Source organism: Hippocampus bargibanti, linkage group LG04, assembly GCF_051943395.1.
Source record: "Hippocampus bargibanti isolate YZ-2025 linkage group LG04, ASM5194339v1, whole genome shotgun sequence".
Lineage (NCBI taxonomy): Eukaryota > Metazoa > Chordata > Actinopteri > Syngnathiformes > Syngnathidae > Hippocampus > Hippocampus bargibanti.
In genome coordinates, this window is record NC_142737.1 from 17,972,208 (window position 1) to 17,998,292 (window position 26,085).

General features: G+C 73.0%; 1 protein-coding gene across 1 annotated transcript in view; it reads right to left on the minus strand.

The window, feature by feature from the left end:
- Positions 1-42: 42 nt before the first annotated feature.
- Positions 43-26,085, minus strand: part of mlec (malectin) — a 34,857-nt gene continuing 8,814 nt past the window's right edge. The window contains exons 4-6 of the mRNA XM_088994521.1: positions 21,584-21,760; positions 5,678-5,735; positions 43-4,850 (exon numbers count right to left, since the gene is read on the minus strand). Coding sequence (XP_088850647.1) covers positions 4,606-4,850; positions 5,678-5,735; positions 21,584-21,760 — 480 coding nt within the window. The 3' untranslated portion in view covers positions 43-4,605. The remainder of the gene's footprint in view (positions 4,851-5,677; positions 5,736-21,583; positions 21,761-26,085) is intronic.

Genomic DNA, 26,085 nt, shown 5'->3' on the forward strand with positions numbered 1-26,085 from the left:
CGGGAAGTCTTGTTTTCGAGTTGATGACGATGCCCGACGTGACGTCACGGAGGGAACGCCCCTGACCGAGAAAGGACATACAATGCATTTTGCGGAACTTTGTTTAGTCTGAGAACTTTGTGTTGATCCGTGTTGATGGCGAAATTAGAAGAAAAACTACATAAATAACGCAATGGTGAATCGTTGTGTGTTGCACCAAGACAACTATTTGATATTCGCTGACACAAACTCCCAGCAGACAAATGAGGCCATTTCCAACGGAGCTTGGGCGCCATCTTCTGCATGTTCTGGGTGCTACACATCAGTCCTGATGCCTCAAAATTACCCGGAAAGACTTCTTTAATCGATTGCAAACATTTATGCTTTCCTCTTCAGAACTATTGGAATCATATTCATAACTGGATAAGTAACAAGAAAGCATCTTCTCCGAATCTGAAGCCATTGTTTTGATTGTCAAGCAAGGCAAGACGTCTTGGCGTGGCATCACGAACAAGGGGGCGGGACAGTCTGAAACTGGCCACTTCCGTGTTCAATTTGAAGTAGTTTTTGGACACCAAGTTATTTTTATTGGTGTTTCGCATTTGACAAAAAATATCATCCTGCGTTTTTTGGGTATTTTAGATGCTAGTAAACGTTTTCCTGATGTCAGTTACGAAACAAAAAAGTGCTGTCGGTTGTCCTTTAAAGTTCTCATTGGCATGAAAAAAAAAGGAAAGATAAAAGTAGGCCGGATGTTGTTTTAAGACAAGAGGTTTTCTTTTTAAAAGGCTACTGGGAATTCAAAAGGACATGGAGTAAACATTTGTTTGGAACCACCAGTGATGTGCTTTCTTTTTGTCAATGTAAAATCCGGCGGAAGACGGGCGCAATGACGGCCACAGGCTACTTCTGGGAACTGCGCGCCGCGATCAGACAACAAAACTGCATGTTTCACAAACCAAGTCGCAACAGTGAGCAAATAATTGCAAGGGAATGCAGATTGCCTCTGCTTTTGCCACCAACTTAGAAGTAAAGTCTGACGATGAAAATATTTTTTCACCGCTACTACCTAATTGAAAATGTGCAACAATGTCATTGGTAAACTCAAAAGATGGCATACAAAGAAAAAGACAAGAACGGAGAAATGCAAAGATGTCTTTGAACCAATGTGTGGATTTTGAAACAGATCCGTCCTAATCGCCTGACTGCTGCTCAGGAGACGCGTGAGGGCTCCAAATCATGCAATTGTTTAAACATTTACATGTCATCCATAACTTTGATATCCAGCGTAATGTCCATGTTACATACACGACACAATTCAGCTCACTCGGAGAAGGACTGAGCGCAGGTGGAAGGACTGCCTTACTATAGCAACCTTTTCCCCCATGACTGGTGTCACTTTTGGCCTTCGCAGTCAACTCCAGCATACTCACACACGCACAGATTTTAAGTCAGACAAGCTTCCTAAAACCCTGCCATCAAGCACCTTCTAAAGTAGAAAACTCTAGACGGCCTTTGCAGCAAATTATAGACCCGACTGTCACGACAGTAACCAAATCAACTGCAAATTCTTTCACTCAGACGGGCTTAATTAGAATCAAGTTACCAACCTCATCGTAGTTCACAAACAGCTGTTATGAAAGTACTAAATGTTATGAAATTGGACACCGAAAGGTGTCTGTGCTAATTGTATTGGCACAGCATTTGATACTATCTCTCATAATACACTGTTGAACAGGTTGGAAACTTGAAAGAGTTTGGAAAGAACAGTCATCCAATGGTACAGGTCGCACCTAAAGAAACGGAGTTACTTTGTAAGATCGAAATGTACATGACGTGGTGTCCCTAAAGGGTCAAACCCTGGACCCCTTTAGTTCAGCCTCAAGCGTTACCATCCGGTGAAATGCTTCACAAGGTCAATGTTGGCTATCATGGGTGTAAAGATGACATACAGCTGTATTCACTAATGTCCTGAAATGACAGCAGCTCAACGTCGAAAACAAATTAACTAAGTCACTGCCATTCCCAAATTTATTCGGGAATTGAAAATATGACGTGGAGCACAATTCCGGAATTTGTGCGGATTTTGGTTTTTCTTGTGGGGAGGTGCAGATAAAGCGCTGATAAGACCACTGGCAATGTTTTTTATCTTCCACAAGGGGGCAGCAGTTGCCTTTTGTGCAGCCGCCCCCACTTGCAACTCATATTACTCCAGATCCATATAAGTTAGAAATTAACTTTTATTCTGATGAAAGAAGAGGTTTCTTACACTGCATTGAATGTTTATTTAGTCCTAAAACTCAATATTGTGCGGGTCCTGCAATTTGAGTGAAAATGAGAAAACCATGGCGCTGGAGAGGACACATTTTTGCATTCATGTCTGGCAGTGAATGGGTTAACAGCTGGTCGAAGCAAAATTTCCTCCAGCTAAAGCAAAACAAAACAGATATTTGTTTTTGGGGAGAAAGAAGATGGTTTTCTATTTGAGTCCCTGCTTTTAGAACTTTGGGTTGCTGATAAGACTCAGACCTGACTTTCAGCACTCCTTTCAAAGAACATCACTAAAACAGTCTTTTTACTATCTGAAACATATCTTTAGACTGAAGGATTTCATCCTCCAAGCAAACTAGGAGAGACTTATCTATGCTTTTATCTCCATTCGATGATTCGTTTAACGGTCTTCTGTCTGAACACACAAGAGAATTAAACAGCTTATTCTGAAAGCGACAGCTTTCAGAATAAGGAGATGGCAGATATTAGTCCAGGGCTAAAAGCTTGAAATGGGAAGAAACTGAAAAATGTTCTTTGCAGTAAAATGTTCTATGTGGCCCTCACATTCTAAACTCGGCATTCCAAAAAAGCCACCGTTTTTTTTGCCAACTAAGGGGGTGGCCATTTTGCCATTATTGCCACTCTTTTAAAAAAGACATCACATTTGCTCAAGGCTCAGGGAAGGACCAATCAGCGCTCAACTGATTTTTCAAGTCGAGCCATGATTGCTCATTACCTAAGCAACGGTGATGTTATTTGCAGTTGACAGCGAGTGGCAAAATGGCAGACGGCTGAGTTGGACAAAAATGGATGGATTTTCATGCTTAAACTGATCGAACAAATGATCTAAGTTCTAAGACGTTTGTTGGGTTGATTTCCTCCTTTAACTGACTCCCTGGTTACTCATTGCAATAGTTCCGAAAGCGGATTAGTAAATGTATGTAAGGATGGATGTAAGGCTCTGAGAGTTGCGGATTTGGGTCGATGAGTGGAGCCCAGAGTTCAAAGTAAACATGGTGAAGCGGCATGTACCCGTTATGCTGCACTCAAACAAAATAAGATACAAGTGAGGTCTCAATTGTAACTGCTTTTAAAGGCCTTTCAATGTTTTTTTTTGTTTAAATGTCATTGTCATTTTGTAACCTAGACATTTCTTTACTCTAAAATGTCAAAACGTTTTTGTTCATGTATTTAACTCATTCACTGCCAGACGTGCAAAAATGTGTCCACTCTAGTGCCAATGTTTTTGTCATTGTCGCTTGAATTCCAGGACCCACAGAATATTGAATTTTAGGACTACATACATATTCAAGACAGCGTTAGAAACCTTAGACTCTTTTCTTCCATCAGAAAAAAAGTTATTTTCTAAATTATATAGGTCTGGAGTTATATGATCTCGAAATGAGGGCGGCTGTCCAAAATACAATGCAATACATACATATTGGTTTGTCAATAGCTGAAACTGGAAAAAAGTGCTAACATGTAAACAGGGGTAATGCTGCCCCCTTGTGGGCCAGAGGCCATGGCCAGCGCTTTATCGGCACCAAAGCATGAAGAAACAAAACCAGAACAAATTTAGGAATGGTGCTGTATGTCACATTTTCAATTCCCGAATACATTTGTGAATAGCAGTGAATGAGTTAAATGTCAATGTAGATTCAGCATGCTTTTTTGTAAGATACTTTTGTTTTCTTCCCTTTGGTTCTGAATGCCATTACCTGTTGTGTTTGTAAATGATTAGCTGAGTTGCGTCTGCTTGTGTGCAGCACATCGAGTTGCCTTGTGTTAGAAATGTGCCTCCCAAATAAAGGTGCCAAGTGAGAACAAAGAGCGTAGAAGTACATGGAATTTAAGATAGATATTAACTCTTGAATAAGTGAACGCAGGGCTCTCCATATCATGTGAGATAACGGCACACATACAACGGACTAATTCGACACAGAAAGGCAACTAGCCAAAAAATGGCTGTATTTCCACAAAGTTCATCTTGTGGTTTATTCCGTATGGAGCCTGTTTCTAATCCCATGTCTGGCCAGACGTTGAGGAGTGTGTCAGACAAAGTGTGGCTTTCCTCATGCTGCGTGCAAAATACTGAAAAAGTTGGTACAGCGGCCCCCCGGGGAAGAACGGTGAGCGTGTGCTGAGCTCAGACTTTTAAAGATTTCATCTGGGATAGGAAATGGATGAAAGATGTCAATCAAAGTGGAAAGCAGAAGCTGGAAGGTAAACCTTCACCTTGCTCGCCTTCCCGTGCCCCCACCTGCACTTCTTGTCCTCCGTGGTTCATATTTCTTCCAAGTCATGTGTATGATTTACCTCCTCGAAACGCCCACCTGTCATGTCCGTCCAGTCATCTCACAGCCGACAGAGACAAAACAAAGTGGGGATGAAGACGCCAAACGCCACCAGGATGGGGAACATTAGGCTGCTGTTGTCAGCAGCGTAGGGGTTCGGTGTTCGGGGTCCTGATTGGACCCTTGGCTTCGAATCCGGCGGGAGCTTCTTCTTGCCTACTTCGTCTCCTCCCTCTCCGTCTTCCTCTTCGTCCTCCTCTTCCTCGTGCTTCTCCAAGCCAGGGTGAGGCTGGAGTTTTGGCACATCTTTACACATGAAAAGGAGTATCATAGAAAAGTGAGGTTTATTTTGTGGATATTTCAGGACAAGTTCAATTCCCGTTTGGGGGAATTGAAGTACATGTGAACAAAATTGTCAGGAACCCTTTTTAATGAAAGAAAAACAGATAGTAATCACAGAAACTTCCTAAAACATATTGAAAAGCCAGTCATGAAAATCAGAGAATGCTATTGATTTGTGGTTCAACAGAAAAAAACCCTCATAAAGCAGGCCTGGTAAAAAATAATTTGACAATTTTCAATCAAGGCGTGTCCTCTAATTAGCATCATAGCTGCCTTTCAGTTGCAATGTGGACTTTTTCAAGGTTGACAAGTAGTCACTGTGGCAGGTGAGGCGAATGAAATTGTTGATTTAGAAGGTTAGAAACAGGCATGAATGCTAAAGGTAGAGGCTATAAGAGCATCCCCAAGCATCTTGACAGTCCCGTGACTACACTTACTCACATTTAGAACTGTAAAATAAATCCACGAGGCTATAGCTAACCTCTATGGATGTGGCTGCACAAGAAAACTGATGACAAATTTAAAAGAAGGATAATACGAGTCACAACAAAGCTTAGAAGGTCCTCCAATGAAAATAAATGTGAACCTAAGGTCAAGGATCTGATATAATGTAATGTGGAGTTTGATTGCACCATATACTGCCATTTGAGTGAAGATGGACATCATAAGACAAAACCAATGATGGCTAATATTAAAGTTCTTGCCCTGTGACCAATGGGGCTCCAACAATTTTGTACAAATGTGTACACTAAATAGAACATGCATCATCGACAATAACTAAAAAAAACTACCTTCTGGTGTTCCCTTCATGACATAGAGTGCGCAGACCTTTGGGTTATCATAATAGCCCTGAAATACAGAACAGATCCGCCAGAGGCATCACACAAGAGGCTACATATCTTTTGCTTGAGAAATCACTTGTTAGCTTGTTTCAAATGTCACATAGCTCCAAAAAGAATGAGCTCTGTGTGGATGAAAGACAAAATGATCAGGACTTAGGAGCGCAAAACCTTTACGGATGTTACTGATGAAAGGCCACTGATAGAGTGCAACCAAATTCACTGAAAGTCAGATGGAAATTTTCAATAAATCCTCCAGCTATCGGCAGAGGGGAAGTATGGCAGCTTTTTGTCACGCTGCCGTCATCTTGTGATCGACAGATACAAAGTCCTTCATTTGTTGGCTCACCGTAAATCCCTTTGAATTCGAAGCCTCGGGCAAGCTCAACACCATTTGTGGGGGGGGGGGGGGGGGGGGGGGGGGGGGGGGGGGGGGGGGGGGGGGGGGGGGGGGGGGGGGGGGGGGGGGGGGGGGGGGGGGGGGGGGGGGGGGGGGGGGGGGGGGGGGGGGGGGGGGGGGGGGGGGGGGGGGGGGGGGGGGGGGGGGGGGGGGGGGGGGGGGGGGGGGGGGGGGGGGGGGGGGGGGGGGGGGGGGGGGGGGGGGGGGGGGGGGGGGGGGGGGGGGGGGGGGGGGGGGGGGGGGGGGGGGGGGGGGGGGGGGGGGGGGGGGGGGGGGGGGGGGGGGGGGGGGGGGGGGGGGGGGGGGGGGGGGGGGGGGGGGGGGGGGGGGGGGGGGGGGGGGGGGGGGGGGGGGGGGGGGGGGGGGGGGGGGGGGGGGGGGGGGGGGGGGGGGGGGGGGGGGGGGGGGGGGGGGGGGGGGGGGGGGGGGGGGGGGGGGGGGGGGGGGGGGGGGGGGGGGGGGGGGGGGGGGGGGGGGGGGGGGGGGGGGGGGGGGGGGGGGGGGGGGGGGGGGGGGGGGGGGGGGGGGGGGGGGGGGGGGGGGGGGGGGGGGGGGGGGGGGGGGGGGGGGGGGGGGGGGGGGGGGGGGGGGGGGGGGGGGGGGGGGGGGGGGGGGGGGGGGGGGGGGGGGGGGGGGGGGGGGGGGGGGGGGGGGGGGGGGGGGGGGGGGGGGGGGGGGGGGGGGGGGGGGGGGGGGGGGGGGGGGGGGGGGGGGGGGGGGGGGGGGGGGGGGGGGGGGGGGGGGGGGGGGGGGGGGGGGGGGGGGGGGGGGGGGGGGGGGGGGGGGGGGGGGGGGGGGGGGGGGGGGGGGGGGGGGGGGGGGGGGGGGGGGGGGGGGGGGGGGGGGGGGGGGGGGGGGGGGGGGGGGGGGGGGGGGGGGGGGGGGGGGGGGGGGGGGGGGGGGGGGGGGGGGGGGGGGGGGGGGGGGGGGGGGGGGGGGGGGGGGGGGGGGGGGGGGGGGGGGGGGGGGGGGGGGGGGGGGGGGGGGGGGGGGGGGGGGGGGGGGGGGGGGGGGGGGGGGGGGGGGGGGGGGGGGGGGGGGGGGGGGGGGGGGGGGGGGGGGGGGGGGGGGGGGGGGGGGGGGGGGGGGGGGGGGGGGGGGGGGGGGGGGGGGGGGGGGGGGGGGGGGGGGGGGGGGGGGGGGGGGGGGGGGGGGGGGGGGGGGGGGGGGGGGGGGGGGGGGGGGGGGGGGGGGGGGGGGGGGGGGGGGGGGGGGGGGGGGGGGGGGGGGGGGGGGGGGGGGGGGGGGGGGGGGGGGGGGGGGGGGGGGGGGGGGGGGGGGGGGGGGGGGGGGGGGGGGGGGGGGGGGGGGGGGGGGGGGGGGGGGGGGGGGGGGGGGGGGGGGGGGGGGGGGGGGGGGGGGGGGGGGGGGGGGGGGGGGGGGGGGGGGGGGGGGGGGGGGGGGGGGGGGGGGGGGGGGGGGGGGGGGGGGGGGGGGGGGGGGGGGGGGGGGGGGGGGGGGGGGGGGGGGGGGGGGGGGGGGGGGGGGGGGGGGGGGGGGGGGGGGGGGGGGGGGGGGGGGGGGGGGGGGGGGGGGGGGGGGGGGGGGGGGGGGGGGGGGGGGGGGGGGGGGGGGGGGGGGGGGGGGGGGGGGGGGGGGGGGGGGGGGGGGGGGGGGGGGGGGGGGGGGGGGGGGGGGGGGGGGGGGGGGGGGGGGGGGGGGGGGGGGGGGGGGGGGGGGGGGGGGGGGGGGGGGGGGGGGGGGGGGGGGGGGGGGGGGGGGGGGGGGGGGGGGGGGGGGGGGGGGGGGGGGGGGGGGGGGGGGGGGGGGGGGGGGGGGGGGGGGGGGGGGGGGGGGGGGGGGGGGGGGGGGGGGGGGGGGGGGGGGGGGGGGGGGGGGGGGGGGGGGGGGGGGGGGGGGGGGGGGGGGGGGGGGGGGGGGGGGGGGGGGGGGGGGGGGGGGGGGGGGGGGGGGGGGGGGGGGGGGGGGGGGGGGGGGGGGGGGGGGGGGGGGGGGGGGGGGGGGGGGGGGGGGGGGGGGGGGGGGGGGGGGGGGGGGGGGGGGGGGGGGGGGGGGGGGGGGGGGGGGGGGGGGGGGGGGGGGGGGGGGGGGGGGGGGGGGGGGGGGGGGGGGGGGGGGGGGGGGGGGGGGGGGGGGGGGGGGGGGGGGGGGGGGGGGGGGGGGGGGGGGGGGGGGGGGGGGGGGGGGGGGGGGGGGGGGGGGGGGGGGGGGGGGGGGGGGGGGGGGGGGGGGGGGGGGGGGGGGGGGGGGGGGGGGGGGGGGGGGGGGGGGGGGGGGGGGGGGGGGGGGGGGGGGGGGGGGGGGGGGGGGGGGGGGGGGGGGGGGGGGGGGGGGGGGGGGGGGGGGGGGGGGGGGGGGGGGGGGGGGGGGGGGGGGGGGGGGGGGGGGGGGGGGGGGGGGGGGGGGGGGGGGGGGGGGGGGGGGGGGGGGGGGGGGGGGGGGGGGGGGGGGGGGGGGGGGGGGGGGGGGGGGGGGGGGGGGGGGGGGGGGGGGGGGGGGGGGGGGGGGGGGGGGGGGGGGGGGGGGGGGGGGGGGGGGGGGGGGGGGGGGGGGGGGGGGGGGGGGGGGGGGGGGGGGGGGGGGGGGGGGGGGGGGGGGGGGGGGGGGGGGGGGGGGGGGGGGGGGGGGGGGGGGGGGGGGGGGGGGGGGGGGGGGGGGGGGGGGGGGGGGGGGGGGGGGGGGGGGGGGGGGGGGGGGGGGGGGGGGGGGGGGGGGGGGGGGGGGGGGGGGGGGGGGGGGGGGGGGGGGGGGGGGGGGGGGGGGGGGGGGGGGGGGGGGGGGGGGGGGGGGGGGGGGGGGGGGGGGGGGGGGGGGGGGGGGGGGGGGGGGGGGGGGGGGGGGGGGGGGGGGGGGGGGGGGGGGGGGGGGGGGGGGGGGGGGGGGGGGGGGGGGGGGGGGGGGGGGGGGGGGGGGGGGGGGGGGGGGGGGGGGGGGGGGGGGGGGGGGGGGGGGGGGGGGGGGGGGGGGGGGGGGGGGGGGGGGGGGGGGGGGGGGGGGGGGGGGGGGGGGGGGGGGGGGGGGGGGGGGGGGGGGGGGGGGGGGGGGGGGGGGGGGGGGGGGGGGGGGGGGGGGGGGGGGGGGGGGGGGGGGGGGGGGGGGGGGGGGGGGGGGGGGGGGGGGGGGGGGGGGGGGGGGGGGGGGGGGGGGGGGGGGGGGGGGGGGGGGGGGGGGGGGGGGGGGGGGGGGGGGGGGGGGGGGGGGGGGGGGGGGGGGGGGGGGGGGGGGGGGGGGGGGGGGGGGGGGGGGGGGGGGGGGGGGGGGGGGGGGGGGGGGGGGGGGGGGGGGGGGGGGGGGGGGGGGGGGGGGGGGGGGGGGGGGGGGGGGGGGGGGGGGGGGGGGGGGGGGGGGGGGGGGGGGGGGGGGGGGGGGGGGGGGGGGGGGGGGGGGGGGGGGGGGGGGGGGGGGGGGGGGGGGGGGGGGGGGGGGGGGGGGGGGGGGGGGGGGGGGGGGGGGGGGGGGGGGGGGGGGGGGGGGGGGGGGGGGGGGGGGGGGGGGGGGGGGGGGGGGGGGGGGGGGGGGGGGGGGGGGGGGGGGGGGGGGGGGGGGGGGGGGGGGGGGGGGGGGGGGGGGGGGGGGGGGGGGGGGGGGGGGGGGGGGGGGGGGGGGGGGGGGGGGGGGGGGGGGGGGGGGGGGGGGGGGGGGGGGGGGGGGGGGGGGGGGGGGGGGGGGGGGGGGGGGGGGGGGGGGGGGGGGGGGGGGGGGGGGGGGGGGGGGGGGGGGGGGGGGGGGGGGGGGGGGGGGGGGGGGGGGGGGGGGGGGGGGGGGGGGGGGGGGGGGGGGGGGGGGGGGGGGGGGGGGGGGGGGGGGGGGGGGGGGGGGGGGGGGGGGGGGGGGGGGGGGGGGGGGGGGGGGGGGGGGGGGGGGGGGGGGGGGGGGGGGGGGGGGGGGGGGGGGGGGGGGGGGGGGGGGGGGGGGGGGGGGGGGGGGGGGGGGGGGGGGGGGGGGGGGGGGGGGGGGGGGGGGGGGGGGGGGGGGGGGGGGGGGGGGGGGGGGGGGGGGGGGGGGGGGGGGGGGGGGGGGGGGGGGGGGGGGGGGGGGGGGGGGGGGGGGGGGGGGGGGGGGGGGGGGGGGGGGGGGGGGGGGGGGGGGGGGGGGGGGGGGGGGGGGGGGGGGGGGGGGGGGGGGGGGGGGGGGGGGGGGGGGGGGGGGGGGGGGGGGGGGGGGGGGGGGGGGGGGGGGGGGGGGGGGGGGGGGGGGGGGGGGGGGGGGGGGGGGGGGGGGGGGGGGGGGGGGGGGGGGGGGGGGGGGGGGGGGGGGGGGGGGGGGGGGGGGGGGGGGGGGGGGGGGGGGGGGGGGGGGGGGGGGGGGGGGGGGGGGGGGGGGGGGGGGGGGGGGGGGGGGGGGGGGGGGGGGGGGGGGGGGGGGGGGGGGGGGGGGGGGGGGGGGGGGGGGGGGGGGGGGGGGGGGGGGGGGGGGGGGGGGGGGGGGGGGGGGGGGGGGGGGGGGGGGGGGGGGGGGGGGGGGGGGGGGGGGGGGGGGGGGGGGGGGGGGGGGGGGGGGGGGGGGGGGGGGGGGGGGGGGGGGGGGGGGGGGGGGGGGGGGGGGGGGGGGGGGGGGGGGGGGGGGGGGGGGGGGGGGGGGGGGGGGGGGGGGGGGGGGGGGGGGGGGGGGGGGGGGGGGGGGGGGGGGGGGGGGGGGGGGGGGGGGGGGGGGGGGGGGGGGGGGGGGGGGGGGGGGGGGGGGGGGGGGGGGGGGGGGGGGGGGGGGGGGGGGGGGGGGGGGGGGGGGGGGGGGGGGGGGGGGGGGGGGGGGGGGGGGGGGGGGGGGGGGGGGGGGGGGGGGGGGGGGGGGGGGGGGGGGGGGGGGGGGGGGGGGGGGGGGGGGGGGGGGGGGGGGGGGGGGGGGGGGGGGGGGGGGGGGGGGGGGGGGGGGGGGGGGGGGGGGGGGGGGGGGGGGGGGGGGGGGGGGGGGGGGGGGGGGGGGGGGGGGGGGGGGGGGGGGGGGGGGGGGGGGGGGGGGGGGGGGGGGGGGGGGGGGGGGGGGGGGGGGGGGGGGGGGGGGGGGGGGGGGGGGGGGGGGGGGGGGGGGGGGGGGGGGGGGGGGGGGGGGGGGGGGGGGGGGGGGGGGGGGGGGGGGGGGGGGGGGGGGGGGGGGGGGGGGGGGGGGGGGGGGGGGGGGGGGGGGGGGGGGGGGGGGGGGGGGGGGGGGGGGGGGGGGGGGGGGGGGGGGGGGGGGGGGGGGGGGGGGGGGGGGGGGGGGGGGGGGGGGGGGGGGGGGGGGGGGGGGGGGGGGGGGGGGGGGGGGGGGGGGGGGGGGGGGGGGGGGGGGGGGGGGGGGGGGGGGGGGGGGGGGGGGGGGGGGGGGGGGGGGGGGGGGGGGGGGGGGGGGGGGGGGGGGGGGGGGGGGGGGGGGGGGGGGGGGGGGGGGGGGGGGGGGGGGGGGGGGGGGGGGGGGGGGGGGGGGGGGGGGGGGGGGGGGGGGGGGGGGGGGGGGGGGGGGGGGGGGGGGGGGGGGGGGGGGGGGGGGGGGGGGGGGGGGGGGGGGGGGGGGGGGGGGGGGGGGGGGGGGGGGGGGGGGGGGGGGGGGGGGGGGGGGGGGGGGGGGGGGGGGGGGGGGGGGGGGGGGGGGGGGGGGGGGGGGGGGGGGGGGGGGGGGGGGGGGGGGGGGGGGGGGGGGGGGGGGGGGGGGGGGGGGGGGGGGGGGGGGGGGGGGGGGGGGGGGGGGGGGGGGGGGGGGGGGGGGGGGGGGGGGGGGGGGGGGGGGGGGGGGGGGGGGGGGGGGGGGGGGGGGGGGGGGGGGGGGGGGGGGGGGGGGGGGGGGGGGGGGGGGGGGGGGGGGGGGGGGGGGGGGGGGGGGGGGGGGGGGGGGGGGGGGGGGGGGGGGGGGGGGGGGGGGGGGGGGGGGGGGGGGGGGGGGGGGGGGGGGGGGGGGGGGGGGGGGGGGGGGGGGGGGGGGGGGGGGGGGGGGGGGGGGGGGGGGGGGGGGGGGGGGGGGGGGGGGGGGGGGGGGGGGGGGGGGGGGGGGGGGGGGGGGGGGGGGGGGGGGGGGGGGGGGGGGGGGGGGGGGGGGGGGGGGGGGGGGGGGGGGGGGGGGGGGGGGGGGGGGGGGGGGGGGGGGGGGGGGGGGGGGGGGGGGGGGGGGGGGGGGGGGGGGGGGGGGGGGGGGGGGGGGGGGGGGGGGGGGGGGGGGGGGGGGGGGGGGGGGGGGGGGGGGGGGGGGGGGGGGGGGGGGGGGGGGGGGGGGGGGGGGGGGGGGGGGGGGGGGGGGGGGGGGGGGGGGGGGGGGGGGGGGGGGGGGGGGGGGGGGGGGGGGGGGGGGGGGGGGGGGGGGGGGGGGGGGGGGGGGGGGGGGGGGGGGGGGGGGGGGGGGGGGGGGGGGGGGGGGGGGGGGGGGGGGGGGGGGGGGGGGGGGGGGGGGGGGGGGGGGGGGGGGGGGGGGGGGGGGGGGGGGGGGGGGGGGGGGGGGGGGGGGGGGGGGGGGGGGGGGGGGGGGGGGGGGGGGGGGGGGGGGGGGGGGGGGGGGGGGGGGGGGGGGGGGGGGGGGGGGGGGGGGGGGGGGGGGGGGGGGGGGGGGGGGGGGGGGGGGGGGGGGGGGGGGGGGGGGGGGGGGGGGGGGGGGGGGGGGGGGGGGGGGGGGGGGGGGGGGGGGGGGGGGGGGGGGGGGGGGGGGGGGGGGGGGGGGGGGGGGGGGGGGGGGGGGGGGGGGGGGGGGGGGGGGGGGGGGGGGGGGGGGGGGGGGGGGGGGGGGGGGGGGGGGGGGGGGGGGGGGGGGGGGGGGGGGGGGGGGGGGGGGGGGGGGGGGGGGGGGGGGGGGGGGGGGGGGGGGGGGGGGGGGGGGGGGGGGGGGGGGGGGGGGGGGGGGGGGGGGGGGGGGGGGGGGGGGGGGGGGGGGGGGGGGGGGGGGGGGGGGGGGGGGGGGGGGGGGGGGGGGGGGGGGGGGGGGGGGGGGGGGGGGGGGGGGGGGGGGGGGGGGGGGGGGGGGGGGGGGGGGGGGGGGGGGGGGGGGGGGGGGGGGGGGGGGGGGGGGGGGGGGGGGGGGGGGGGGGGGGGGGGGGGGGGGGGGGGGGGGGGGGGGGGGGGGGGGGGGGGGGGGGGGGGGGGGGGGGGGGGGGGGGGGGGGGGGGGGGGGGGGGGGGGGGGGGGGGGGGGGGGGGGGGGGGGGGGGGGGGGGGGGGGGGGGGGGGGGGGGGGGGGGGGGGGGGGGGGGGGGGGGGGGGGGGGGGGGGGGGGGGGGGGGGGGGGGGGGGGGGGGGGGGGGGGGGGGGGGGGGGGGGGGGGGGGGGGGGGGGGGGGGGGGGGGGGGGGGGGGGGGGGGGGGGGGGGGGGGGGGGGGGGGGGGGGGGGGGGGGGGGGGGGGGGGGGGGGGGGGGGGGGGGGGGGGGGGGGGGGGGGGGGGGGGGGGGGGGGGGGGGGGGGGGGGGGGGGGGGGGGGGGGGGGGGGGGGGGGGGGGGGGGGGGGGGGGGGGGGGGGGGGGGGGGGGGGGGGGGGGGGGGGGGGGGGGGGGGGGGGGGGGGGGGGGGGGGGGGGGGGGGGGGGGGGGGGGGGGGGGGGGGGGGGGGGGGGGGGGGGGGGGGGGGGGGGGGGGGGGGGGGGGGGGGGGGGGGGGGGGGGGGGGGGGGGGGGGGGGGGGGGGGGGGGGGGGGGGGGGGGGGGGGGGGGGGGGGGGGGGGGGGGGGGGGGGGGGGGGGGGGGGGGGGGGGGGGGGGGGGGGGGGGGGGGGGGGGGGGGGGGGGGGGGGGGGGGGGGGGGGGGGGGGGGGGGGGGGGGGGGGGGGGGGGGGGGGGGGGGGGGGGGGGGGGGGGGGGGGGGGGGGGGGGGGGGGGGGGGGGGGGGGGGGGGGGGGGGGGGGGGGGGGGGGGGGGGGGGGGGGGGGGGGGGGGGGGGGGGGGGGGGGGGGGGGGGGGGGGGGGGGGGGGGGGGGGGGGGGGGGGGGGGGGGGGGGGGGGGGGGGGGGGGGGGGGGGGGGGGGGGGGGGGGGGGGGGGGGGGGGGGGGGGGGGGGGGGGGGGGGGGGGGGGGGGGGGGGGGGGGGGGGGGGGGGGGGGGGGGGGGGGGGGGGGGGGGGGGGGGGGGGGGGGGGGGGGGGGGGGGGGGGGGGGGGGGGGGGGGGGGGGGGGGGGGGGGGGGGGGGGGGGGGGGGGGGGGGGGGGGGGGGGGGGGGGGGGGGGGGGGGGGGGGGGGGGGGGGGGGGGGGGGGGGGGGGGGGGGGGGGGGGGGGGGGGGGGGGGGGGGGGGGGGGGGGGGGGGGGGGGGGGGGGGGGGGGGGGGGGGGGGGGGGGGGGGGGGGGGGGGGGGGGGGGGGGGGGGGGGGGGGGGGGGGGGGGGGGGGGGGGGGGGGGGGGGGGGGGGGGGGGGGGGGGGGGGGGGGGGGGGGGGGGGGGGGGGGGGGGGGGGGGGGGGGGGGGGGGGGGGGGGGGGGGGGGGGGGGGGGGGGGGGGGGGGGGGGGGGGGGGGGGGGGGGGGGGGGGGGGGGGGGGGGGGGGGGGGGGGGGGGGGGGGGGGGGGGGGGGGGGGGGGGGGGGGGGGGGGGGGGGGGGGGGGGGGGGGGGGGGGGGGGGGGGGGGGGGGGGGGGGGGGGGGGGGGGGGGGGGGGGGGGGGGGGGGGGGGGGGGGGGGGGGGGGGGGGGGGGGGGGGGGGGGGGGGGGGGGGGGGGGGGGGGGGGGGGGGGGGGGGGGGGGGGGGGGGGGGGGGGGGGGGGGGGGGGGGGGGGGGGGGGGGGGGGGGGGGGGGGGGGGGGGGGGGGGGGGGGGGGGGGGGGGGGGGGGGGGGGGGGGGGGGGGGGGGGGGGGGGGGGGGGGGGGGGGGGGGGGGGGGGGGGGGGGGGGGGGGGGGGGGGGGGGGGGGGGGGGGGGGGGGGGGGGGGGGGGGGGGGGGGGGGGGGGGGGGGGGGGGGGGGGGGGGGGGGGGGGGGGGGGGGGGGGGGGGGGGGGGGGGGGGGGGGGGGGGGGGGGGGGGGGGGGGGGGGGGGGGGGGGGGGGGGGGGGGGGGGGGGGGGGGGGGGGGGGGGGGGGGGGGGGGGGGGGGGGGGGGGGGGGGGGGGGGGGGGGGGGGGGGGGGGGGGGGGGGGGGGGGGGGGGGGGGGGGGGGGGGGGGGGGGGGGGGGGGGGGGGGGGGGGGGGGGGGGGGGGGGGGGGGGGGGGGGGGGGGGGGGGGGGGGGGGGGGGGGGGGGGGGGGGGGGGGGGGGGGGGGGGGGGGGGGGGGGGGGGGGGGGGGGGGGGGGGGGGGGGGGGGGGGGGGGGGGGGGGGGGGGGGGGGGGGGGGGGGGGGGGGGGGGGGGGGGGGGGGGGGGGGGGGGGGGGGGGGGGGGGGGGGGGGGGGGGGGGGGGGGGGGGGGGGGGGGGGGGGGGGGGGGGGGGGGGGGGGGGGGGGGGGGGGGGGGGGGGGGGGGGGGGGGGGGGGGGGGGGGGGGGGGGGGGGGGGGGGGGGGGGGGGGGGGGGGGGGGGGGGGGGGGGGGGGGGGGGGGGGGGGGGGGGGGGGGGGGGGGGGGGGGGGGGGGGGGGGGGGGGGGGGGGGGGGGGGGGGGGGGGGGGGGGGGGGGGGGGGGGGGGGGGGGGGGGGGGGGGGGGGGGGGGGGGGGGGGGGGGGGGGGGGGGGGGGGGGGGGGGGGGGGGGGGGGGGGGGGGGGGGGGGGGGGGGGGGGGGGGGGGGGGGGGGGGGGGGGGGGGGGGGGGGGGGGGGGGGGGGGGGGGGGGGGGGGGGGGGGGGGGGGGGGGGGGGGGGGGGGGGGGGGGGGGGGGGGGGGGGGGGGGGGGGGGGGGGGGGGGGGGGGGGGGGGGGGGGGGGGGGGGGGGGGGGGGGGGGGGGGGGGGGGGGGGGGGGGGGGGGGGGGGGGGGGGGGGGGGGGGGGGGGGGGGGGGGGGGGGGGGGGGGGGGGGGGGGGGGGGGGGGGGGGGGGGGGGGGGGGGGGGGGGGGGGGGGGGGGGGGGGGGGGGGGGGGGGGGGGGGGGGGGGGGGGGGGGGGGGGGGGGGGGGGGGGGGGGGGGGGGGGGGGGGGGGGGGGGGGGGGGGGGGGGGGGGGGGGGGGGGGGGGGGGGGGGGGGGGGGGGGGGGGGGGGGGGGGGGGGGGGGGGGGGGGGGGGGGGGGGGGGGGGGGGGGGGGGGGGGGGGGGGGGGGGGGGGGGGGGGGGGGGGGGGGGGGGGGGGGGGGGGGGGGGGGGGGGGGGGGGGGGGGGGGGGGGGGGGGGGGGGGGGGGGGGGGGGGGGGGGGGGGGGGGGGGGGGGGGGGGGGGGGGGGGGGGGGGGGGGGGGGGGGGGGGGGGGGGGGGGGGGGGGGGGGGGGGGGGGGGGGGGGGGGGGGGGGGGGGGGGGGGGGGGGGGGGGGGGGGGGGGGGGGGGGGGGGGGGGGGGGGGGGGGGGGGGGGGGGGGGGGGGGGGGGGGGGGGGGGGGGGGGGGGGGGGGGGGGGGGGGGGGGGGGGGGGGGGGGGGGGGGGGGGGGGGGGGGGGGGGGGGGGGGGGGGGGGGGGGGGGGGGGGGGGGGGGGGGGGGGGGGGGGGGGGGGGGGGGGGGGGGGGGGGGGGGGGGGGGGGGGGGGGGGGGGGGGGGGGGGGGGGGGGGGGGGGGGGGGGGGGGGGGGGGGGGGGGGGGGGGGGGGGGGGGGGGGGGGGGGGGGGGGGGGGGGGGGGGGGGGGGGGGGGGGGGGGGGGGGGGGGGGGGGGGGGGGGGGGGGGGGGGGGGGGGGGGGGGGGGGGGGGGGGGGGGGGGGGGGGGGGGGGGGGGGGGGGGGGGGGGGGGGGGGGGGGGGGGGGGGGGGGGGGGGGGGGGGGGGGGGGGGGGGGGGGGGGGGGGGGGGGGGGGGGGGGGGGGGGGGGGGGGGGGGGGGGGGGGGGGGGGGGGGGGGGGGGGGGGGGGGGGGGGGGGGGGGGGGGGGGGGGGGGGGGGGGGGGGGGGGGGGGGGGGGGGGGGGGGGGGGGGGGGGGGGGGGGGGGGGGGGGGGGGGGGGGGGGGGGGGGGGGGGGGGGGGGGGGGGGGGGGGGGGGGGGGGGGGGGGGGGGGGGGGGGGGGGGGGGGGGGGGGGGGGGGGGGGGGGGGGGGGGGGGGGGGGGGGGGGGGGGGGGGGGGGGGGGGGGGGGGGGGGGGGGGGGGGGGGGGGGGGGGGGGGGGGGGGGGGGGGGGGGGGGGGGGGGGGGGGGGGGGGGGGGGGGGGGGGGGGGGGGGGGGGGGGGGGGGGGGGGGGGGGGGGGGGGGGGGGGGGGGGGGGGGGGGGGGGGGGGGGGGGGGGGGGGGGGGGGGGGGGGGGGGGGGGGGGGGGGGGGGGGGGGGGGGGGGGGGGGGGGGGGGGGGGGGGGGGGGGGGGGGGGGGGGGGGGGGGGGGGGGGGGGGGGGGGGGGGGGGGGGGGGGGGGGGGGGGGGGGGGGGGGGGGGGGGGGGGGGGGGGGGGGGGGGGGGGGGGGGGGGGGGGGGGGGGGGGGGGGGGGGGGGGGGGGGGGGGGGGGGGGGGGGGGGGGGGGGGGGGGGGGGGGGGGGGGGGGGGGGGGGGGGGGGGGGGGGGGGGGGGGGGGGGGGGGGGGGGGGGGGGGGGGGGGGGGGGGGGGGGGGGGGGGGGGGGGGGGGGGGGGGGGGGGGGGGGGGGGGGGGGGGGGGGGGGGGGGGGGGGGGGGGGGGGGGGGGGGGGGGGGGGGGGGGGGGGGGGGGGGGGGGGGGGGGGGGGGGGGGGGGGGGGGGGGGGGGGGGGGGGGGGGGGGGGGGGGGGGGGGGGGGGGGGGGGGGGGGGGGGGGGGGGGGGGGGGGGGGGGGGGGGGGGGGGGGGGGGGGGGGGGGGGGGGGGGGGGGGGGGGGGGGGGGGGGGGGGGGGGGGGGGGGGGGGGGGGGGGGGGGGGGGGGGGGGGGGGGGGGGGGGGGGGGGGGGGGGGGGGGGGGGGGGGGGGGGGGGGGGGGGGGGGGGGGGGGGGGGGGGGGGGGGGGGGGGGGGGGGGGGGGGGGGGGGGGGGGGGGGGGGGGGGGGGGGGGGGGGGGGGGGGGGGGGGGGGGGGGGGGGGGGGGGGGGGGGGGGGGGGGGGGGGGGGGGGGGGGGGGGGGGGGGGGGGGGGGGGGGGGGGGGGGGGGGGGGGGGGGGGGGGGGGGGGGGGGGGGGGGGGGGGGGGGGGGGGGGGGGGGGGGGGGGGGGGGGGGGGGGGGGGGGGGGGGGGGGGGGGGGGGGGGGGGGGGGGGGGGGGGGGGGGGGGGGGGGGGGGGGGGGGGGGGGGGGGGGGGGGGGGGGGGGGGGGGGGGGGGGGGGGGGGGGGGGGGGGGGGGGGGGGGGGGGGGGGGGGGGGGGGGGGGGGGGGGGGGGGGGGGGGGGGGGGGGGGGGGGGGGGGGGGGGGGGGGGGGGGGGGGGGGGGGGGGGGGGGGGGGGGGGGGGGGGGGGGGGGGGGGGGGGGGGGGGGGGGGGGGGGGGGGGGGGGGGGGGGGGGGGGGGGGGGGGGGGGGGGGGGGGGGGGGGGGGGGGGGGGGGGGGGGGGGGGGGGGGGGGGGGGGGGGGGGGGGGGGGGGGGGGGGGGGGGGGGGGGGGGGGGGGGGGGGGGGGGGGGGGGGGGGGGGGGGGGGGGGGGGGGGGGGGGGGGGGGGGGGGGGGGGGGGGGGGGGGGGGGGGGGGGGGGGGGGGGGGGGGGGGGGGGGGGGGGGGGGGGGGGGGGGGGGGGGGGGGGGGGGGGGGGGGGGGGGGGGGGGGGGGGGGGGGGGGGGGGGGGGGGGGGGGGGGGGGGGGGGGGGGGGGGGGGGGGGGGGGGGGGGGGGGGGGGGGGGGGGGGGGGGGGGGGGGGGGGGGGGGGGGGGGGGGGGGGGGGGGGGGGGGGGGGGGGGGGGGGGGGGGGGGGGGGGGGGGGGGGGGGGGGGGGGGGGGGGGGGGGGGGGGGGGGGGGGGGGGGGGGGGGGGGGGGGGGGGGGGGGGGGGGGGGGGGGGGGGGGGGGGGGGGGGGGGGGGGGGGGGGGGGGGGGGGGGGGGGGGGGGGGGGGGGGGGGGGGGGGGGGGGGGGGGGGGGGGGGGGGGGGGGGGGGGGGGGGGGGGGGGGGGGGGGGGGGGGGGGGGGGGGGGGGGGGGGGGGGGGGGGGGGGGGGGGGGGGGGGGGGGGGGGGGGGGGGGGGGGGGGGGGGGGGGGGGGGGGGGGGGGGGGGGGGGGGGGGGGGGGGGGGGGGGGGGGGGGGGGGGGGGGGGGGGGGGGGGGGGGGGGGGGGGGGGGGGGGGGGGGGGGGGGGGGGGGGGGGGGGGGGGGGGGGGGGGGGGGGGGGGGGGGGGGGGGGGGGGGGGGGGGGGGGGGGGGGGGGGGGGGGGGGGGGGGGGGGGGGGGGGGGGGGGGGGGGGGGGGGGGGGGGGGGGGGGGGGGGGGGGGGGGGGGGGGGGGGGGGGGGGGGGGGGGGGGGGGGGGGGGGGGGGGGGGGGGGGGGGGGGGGGGGGGGGGGGGGGGGGGGGGGGGGGGGGGGGGGGGGGGGGGGGGGGGGGGGGGGGGGGGGGGGGGGGGGGGGGGGGGGGGGGGGGGGGGGGGGGGGGGGGGGGGGGGGGGGGGGGGGGGGGGGGGGGGGGGGGGGGGGGGGGGGGGGGGGGGGGGGGGGGGGGGGGGGGGGGGGGGGGGGGGGGGGGGGGGGGGGGGGGGGGGGGGGGGGGGGGGGGGGGGGGGGGGGGGGGGGGGGGGGGGGGGGGGGGGGGGGGGGGGGGGGGGGGGGGGGGGGGGGGGGGGGGGGGGGGGGGGGGGGGGGGGGGGGGGGGGGGGGGGGGGGGGGGGGGGGGGGGGGGGGGGGGGGGGGGGGGGGGGGGGGGGGGGGGGGGGGGGGGGGGGGGGGGGGGGGGGGGGGGGGGGGGGGGGGGGGGGGGGGGGGGGGGGGGGGGGGGGGGGGGGGGGGGGGGGGGGGGGGGGGGGGGGGGGGGGGGGGGGGGGGGGGGGGGGGGGGGGGGGGGGGGGGGGGGGGGGGGGGGGGGGGGGGGGGGGGGGGGGGGGGGGGGGGGGGGGGGGGGGGGGGGGGGGGGGGGGGGGGGGGGGGGGGGGGGGGGGGGGGGGGGGGGGGGGGGGGGGGGGGGGGGGGGGGGGGGGGGGGGGGGGGGGGGGGGGGGGGGGGGGGGGGGGGGGGGGGGGGGGGGGGGGGGGGGGGGGGGGGGGGGGGGGGGGGGGGGGGGGGGGGGGGGGGGGGGGGGGGGGGGGGGGGGGGGGGGGGGGGGGGGGGGGGGGGGGGGGGGGGGGGGGGGGGGGGGGGGGGGGGGGGGGGGGGGGGGGGGGGGGGGGGGGGGGGGGGGGGGGGGGGGGGGGGGGGGGGGGGGGGGGGGGGGGGGGGGGGGGGGGGGGGGATTTACGGTGGTCTCATACTCTTCATTTAGTAATTGCTTGAGCAGTGCTCCCCAAGATGTTTTAAAGTGGTGAAATGTTTTGATATGCGAATGCTGCTTCAAAGTTCTCCACAACAGTACCTCGGATTTGTTGTCCCAGATTTGGATTCCTGCAATGCTGTATTCGTGAATGTTCAGAAAAACATTTCACACTCCTACTTATATTTTGGATCTGTGACAACTATGGGGATTAGAACTTGGCATTTCACTTATACACAGTTCATAAAACCTGTCTGCTCCATAAAGGAAACAGATCTTCGTGGTTCCAGTTCCCAAATTATGGACCTCTTCCATGTGATCTCAGACAGCGCACATCACGGTAATGAGACAAACTGAATTATTGAACATTTGGTAAAGAAATAAAGTCACAACGTTGCATGATCATATTGTTTGAATATAGTGGTACCTTGACATATGAAAACCCCAAATTGTGTTTTTAAGTTATGGTTTGGCATTTTTTTTGTACTTATGTTGCGAGCAATCCTTTCGATACAATGCTGTTCAAGTGCAGTCAGGAATAAAAAAATATTTGAATGCCCTCACATGCATGGTTTATGAAATAGGACAGTCGAACACACAAATATATAAAATCACTCACCAGATCACACCTTTTAACTCACTCACTGCCATTCACGAATTTATTCGGGAATTAAAAATATGATGTAGACCACCATTCCCAAATTTTCTCAGGTTTTGTTTTTTCATGCTTGGGTGCCAATAAAGCGCTGATCTTGGCCTCTCGCAATGTATTTTCTTTTCCACAAGGGCGCAGCATTTCCCTTTTTTACATGTTGGCGCTTTGGTCCAGCTTCAGCTGTTGTTAAAGTGCTATATAAACCAATATGTATGTATTGCATTGTATTTTGGACAGCCGTCCTCCGTTCAAGCTCATAGAACACCAAACCCATATAATTTAGGAATTAACTCTTTTTTTCTGATGAAAGAAGAGAGTCCAAGGTTTCTAACGCTGTGTTGAATGTTTATGTAGTCCTAAAACTCAATATTCTGTGGATGCTGGAATTCAAGTGACAATGACAAAAACCCTGGCATTGTCATTGACACATTTCTGCACATCTGAGTTAAAAGGACAAATTACACATATTCATTAATTACACTTCATGAAACCAAAAGATTTAAATGCACTTGAATTAGGTTTCGATATAACAGCATTATTTTCCTTAGAAAAAAATGCAGCTGAAACAGATTACCATACTTCAATATATAAACTCTTTTTTCAAGTGTTTCTGGTCACATTGAACTCACCTTTACAAACTCCACCGTGAGCTTGCCGTTAAACGTGGACACCTCTCCTTGCACACTCAGCTTGCCACGTCGAATGGAGAAGGCCACTATTTCATCGTGCGCGGTACTGTGACCAACTCGATCAAAGATATCCAGGTCCTTTACCACCACATGGCCATTTAGTCGAACGTCAAACACCTGTAAAATGAGCACGTGTGACTTTGTACATATTTAACATTGGTTGAACATGAATCAATTAATGGCAATGGTCAACAACTTTTTACCGGAGAGGGCGAACTGAGCCTTCGCTAAATAGATTTGCCTCAAAAATAATTGCCTAGCACAGTAGTTCTTAACCTGAGTTTGATCGAACCCAAGAGGTTTGGTGAACAAGACACACTCAACTGACTCAGCATGTCAATTTGTTATGACACGCCTACTGCAGATGACCCCATGACATTGCAAGTCCAATAATTGCTGCTGGAAATTGAGGTCGCTCAGAAGTCAGTGTATGACTGTCGTGTTAATATGTCATGCACGGTTAATTTGGTGCACATAAAAAAAACTCATACTTGTGTCGTGAAATTATATTTACAGAGGTTCCCCACCTTACGAACGAGATACGTTCTGACCGGTCATTGGTAGGGTGACTTTGTTCTTAAGTTGCTTCAGTGCTATATTTTGTATGGAATGTATGTTTAACGGGCCAGTGTGGGTTTTCTCCCACATTCCAAAAACATGCATGGCAGGCTGATTGAACACGCTAAATTGTCCGTAGGTGTGAATGGTTGGTTGTGTCTTTGTGCCCCGCGATTGGCTGGCAACCAATTCAGGGTGTCCCCCACCTGGTGCAGGAAGACGGCTGGGATAGGCTCCAGCACCACCGCAATCCTGATAAGGAATAAGCGGTACGGAAAATGGATGGATGTTTAAGTCAAACAATGAACGGGGGAAGTATAAAACACAGACGCTCTAACAGTCGTAAAATAAATTCACACCTACTGTAGTACGACGACATATATATATATATATATATATGGGTCTTCAACCAGCCATTACTGAAGCTACTGGCACACAATTACTGAATTACGTGCCAGCAGCCATTACTTTTTGTTATGCATCGCGTCAACTGGGAAGAGGGATTTCCTCCCGCCCAAATACTCCACGCAGCCAATCGCAAGCGAGCTCGGCGGATGGCCCTGGACTGGTAGGCAACACTTTAGCACTGATTGGTCAGCCTTGGTGTCCGTCGCGTAAACATCCAGCCCTTGAAACCTCCAAAGTGTCTGTGTGCGTGAAGCACAGTACGTAGCCATTCGCAAGCGAGCTCGGCCGGAAAAAAGAGCGCAATACACGTTATTCGTAACTCGAATATTCGTTAGTTGGGAAGCGTCTGTACTTTTTTCTGTTTTTCTTCTTCTTTTCCTTTCGGCTTTTCCCCTCAGGGGTCGCCACAGCGAATCAGTGTCCTCCATCTATCCCGGTTTTGTGCATCCTCTTCTGTCACACCAGCTACCTTCATGTCCTCTTTGACCACATCCATAAACCTCCTCTTCGGTCTTCCTCTCGGTCTCCTGCCTGGCAGTTCAAGGCTCAGCATCCTGTTTTTCTGTTTTTAATAAGTGTTTTTTCTGTCTTGAATTTATTAAAAAAATATATTTATTTTTCACTCACGAAAGGTTTGATGAATGGGCATTTGAATTGTTATGGCTTAGGACAACCGGCGTCTCCGGACAAGTTGTGTCCATAATTTGTAAAATGACTTCTACTGGGCGTATTTTAATAAGATTGCACCGCATATAGCTAGATTTTACGTTTTAAGACTCGCGCTGAACCAATTCAGGAAGTCTTGTTTTTGAGTTGGTGACGAGTCCTCACGTGACGTCAGAAAAGGACCGTCTCCTGACGTAAAAAAGACGCATTGTGGCGTCTTTCCATCACGTCAATGTATTTTGCTGTACTGTTTTTTTTAAACCGTGTGTTACATCCAAAAGCCGCCAGCAGAGGGAGTCCAAGCTCCATGGAAATCATTTATCAGCCTGTGGAAACGGGCTGATTCATTCCTCAGATTGGTGGCCATTTTGTTGCCTCTTTTTGGGTGAGACATTCCCCCCCGCCCGTTTGCCTCAAAATAACATGGAATAAATTCTTAAATCGATTGCAAACATGTATGCTTTTCTCTTCAGAACTATTTGAATCATATTCATAACTGGATATGTAACAAGAAAGCATATTATCCGAATCTGAAGCCATTGTTTCTATTCTCCAGCAATGCAAGACGTCTTGGCGTGACATCACGAACTGGGGGCGGGACTTTCTGAAAATGCACAATTCGCAGCTCAATTTTGTGTAGATTTTGGACACTTTAAGTCATTTTTATTGGTGTTTTGCATTTGAATAAAAATATCATACTGCGTGTTTTGGGTATTTTAGATGCTATAAAACGTTTTTCTGATGTCAGTTAAAAAACAAAAAAGTGACGTCGGTTGCCCTTTAAGACCCATTGAGTATAAAAATGACTAGTGGAAATTCTCATTGACTGCTACCTTTAGACTAGATTCTTCAGCCACATTGGCTGGTGATCAAAAAAGGTTACTTAGAACACTGGTTACAATTTATAGCTACGACAAAAATCCTATTTGCTGAACCGAATCCATTTTGCCTTGTATCGTCATATGCTGCCGACTGAAGATGACAACACGGAGCCTCAAGGCCCTGATTGCAAATGTCACATCCAGGAAACAGGTGAGCCAAGACGGGCATTAATTGAGCCACGTTGAACTGTGATGTCATTTTCAGTGAACAGAAAATCGCAGGCAAAGGATATATATATATATATATATATATACAGTAAAGTCTCGTTATATTGATATTCAAGGGAGTCCGAAAAAATATCGATATAACCGGGACTATCGATATATCCGACCCTGTTTGCATGTAATTTTCTCCGTGCGTGCATAGAAATAGTATCGATATAACCGGGACTATCGATATATCCGATATCGATATAACGAGACTTTACTATATATATATATATATATATATATATATATATATATATATATATATATATATATATATATATATATATATATATATATATATATACATACATACATACATATATATATACATATACATATAAATATACATATATACATATACACACACACATAAGAATGAATCATGAAACACTGGACGTGATGTTATTCTGTCGAGACCAATGGATGGTCCTCACATGAGATTAGCCTTGATGTTGAGAGTGGTGTGGGAGCTGTGCCTCAGGGATGGGAGGTTGTGAATTTGGGACATCGTAGATGACACACATCGTCTGTAGTGTGCCATCGTCAGTAGTGAGAGAGCTATAGAGAGAGATGTAAAGATAGATAGAGAGAGAAAGACAGATAGAGAGAGAGATAGAGAGAGAAATAGAGATAAATAGACATAGAGAGAGAGATAGAGAGAGATTTAGAGGTAGATATAGAGAGAGGTAGAGATAGAGAGGGTAGAGGTAGAGATAGAGAGAGATAGGGAGATAGATTTAGAGATAGAGAAAGAGAGAGAGATAAAGAGAGAGAGATAAAGAGAGATAAAGAGAGAGAGATAGAGATAGAGAGAGAGATAGAAATAGAGATAGAGAGAGATAGGGAGATAGAGATAGGTAGAGAGATAGAGAGGGTAGAGGTAGAGATAGAGATAGAGATAGAGAGAGAGAGAGATAGACTAGATAGAAAGTTAGATAGATAGATAGATAGATAGATAGATAGATAGATAGACAGATAGACAGATAGATAGATAGATAGAGAGAGAAAGAAAGAGAGAGAGAGAGAGAGAGAGAGAGAGAGAGAAGAGAGAGAGAGAAAGAGAGAGCGAGACAGAGAGAGAAAGAGAGAGATAGATAGATAGATAGATAGATAGATAGATAGATAGATAGATAGATAGATAGATAGATAGATAGATAGATAGATAGATAGATAGATAGATAGATAGATAGATAGATACAGAGAGAGATAGAGAGAGAGCGAGAGAGATAGAGAGATATAGAGAAATAGAGAGATATAGATAGATAGAGATATATAGAGAGAGGGATAGATAGAGAGAGAGAGGGAGAGAAAGAGAGAGAGAGAGAGAGAGAGAGAGAGAGAGAGAGAGAGCTAGAGAGAGAGAGAAATAGAGATAGAGAGATAGGGAAGAGAGAGAGAGAGACAGACACAGAGAGAGAGAGAGAGAGAGAGAGAGAGAGAGAGAGAGAGAGAGAGAGAGAGAGAGAGAGAGAGAGAGAGAGAGAGAGAGAGAGAGAGAGAGAGAGAGAGAGAGAGAGAGAGAGAGAGAGAGAGAGAAGAGAATCATGAACCACTGGACGTGATGTTGGAGCTGTGCCTCAGGGATGGGAGGTTTTGAATTTGGGACACATTGTCAGTAGTGTGCCAAAGAATCATTGGGTGTTTCGGCCTTTTAATCACAAGACACCCTCATCGATGGTGGCCAGCGACAGGTTGATCACGCCTGCGCCTGTGTCCCAT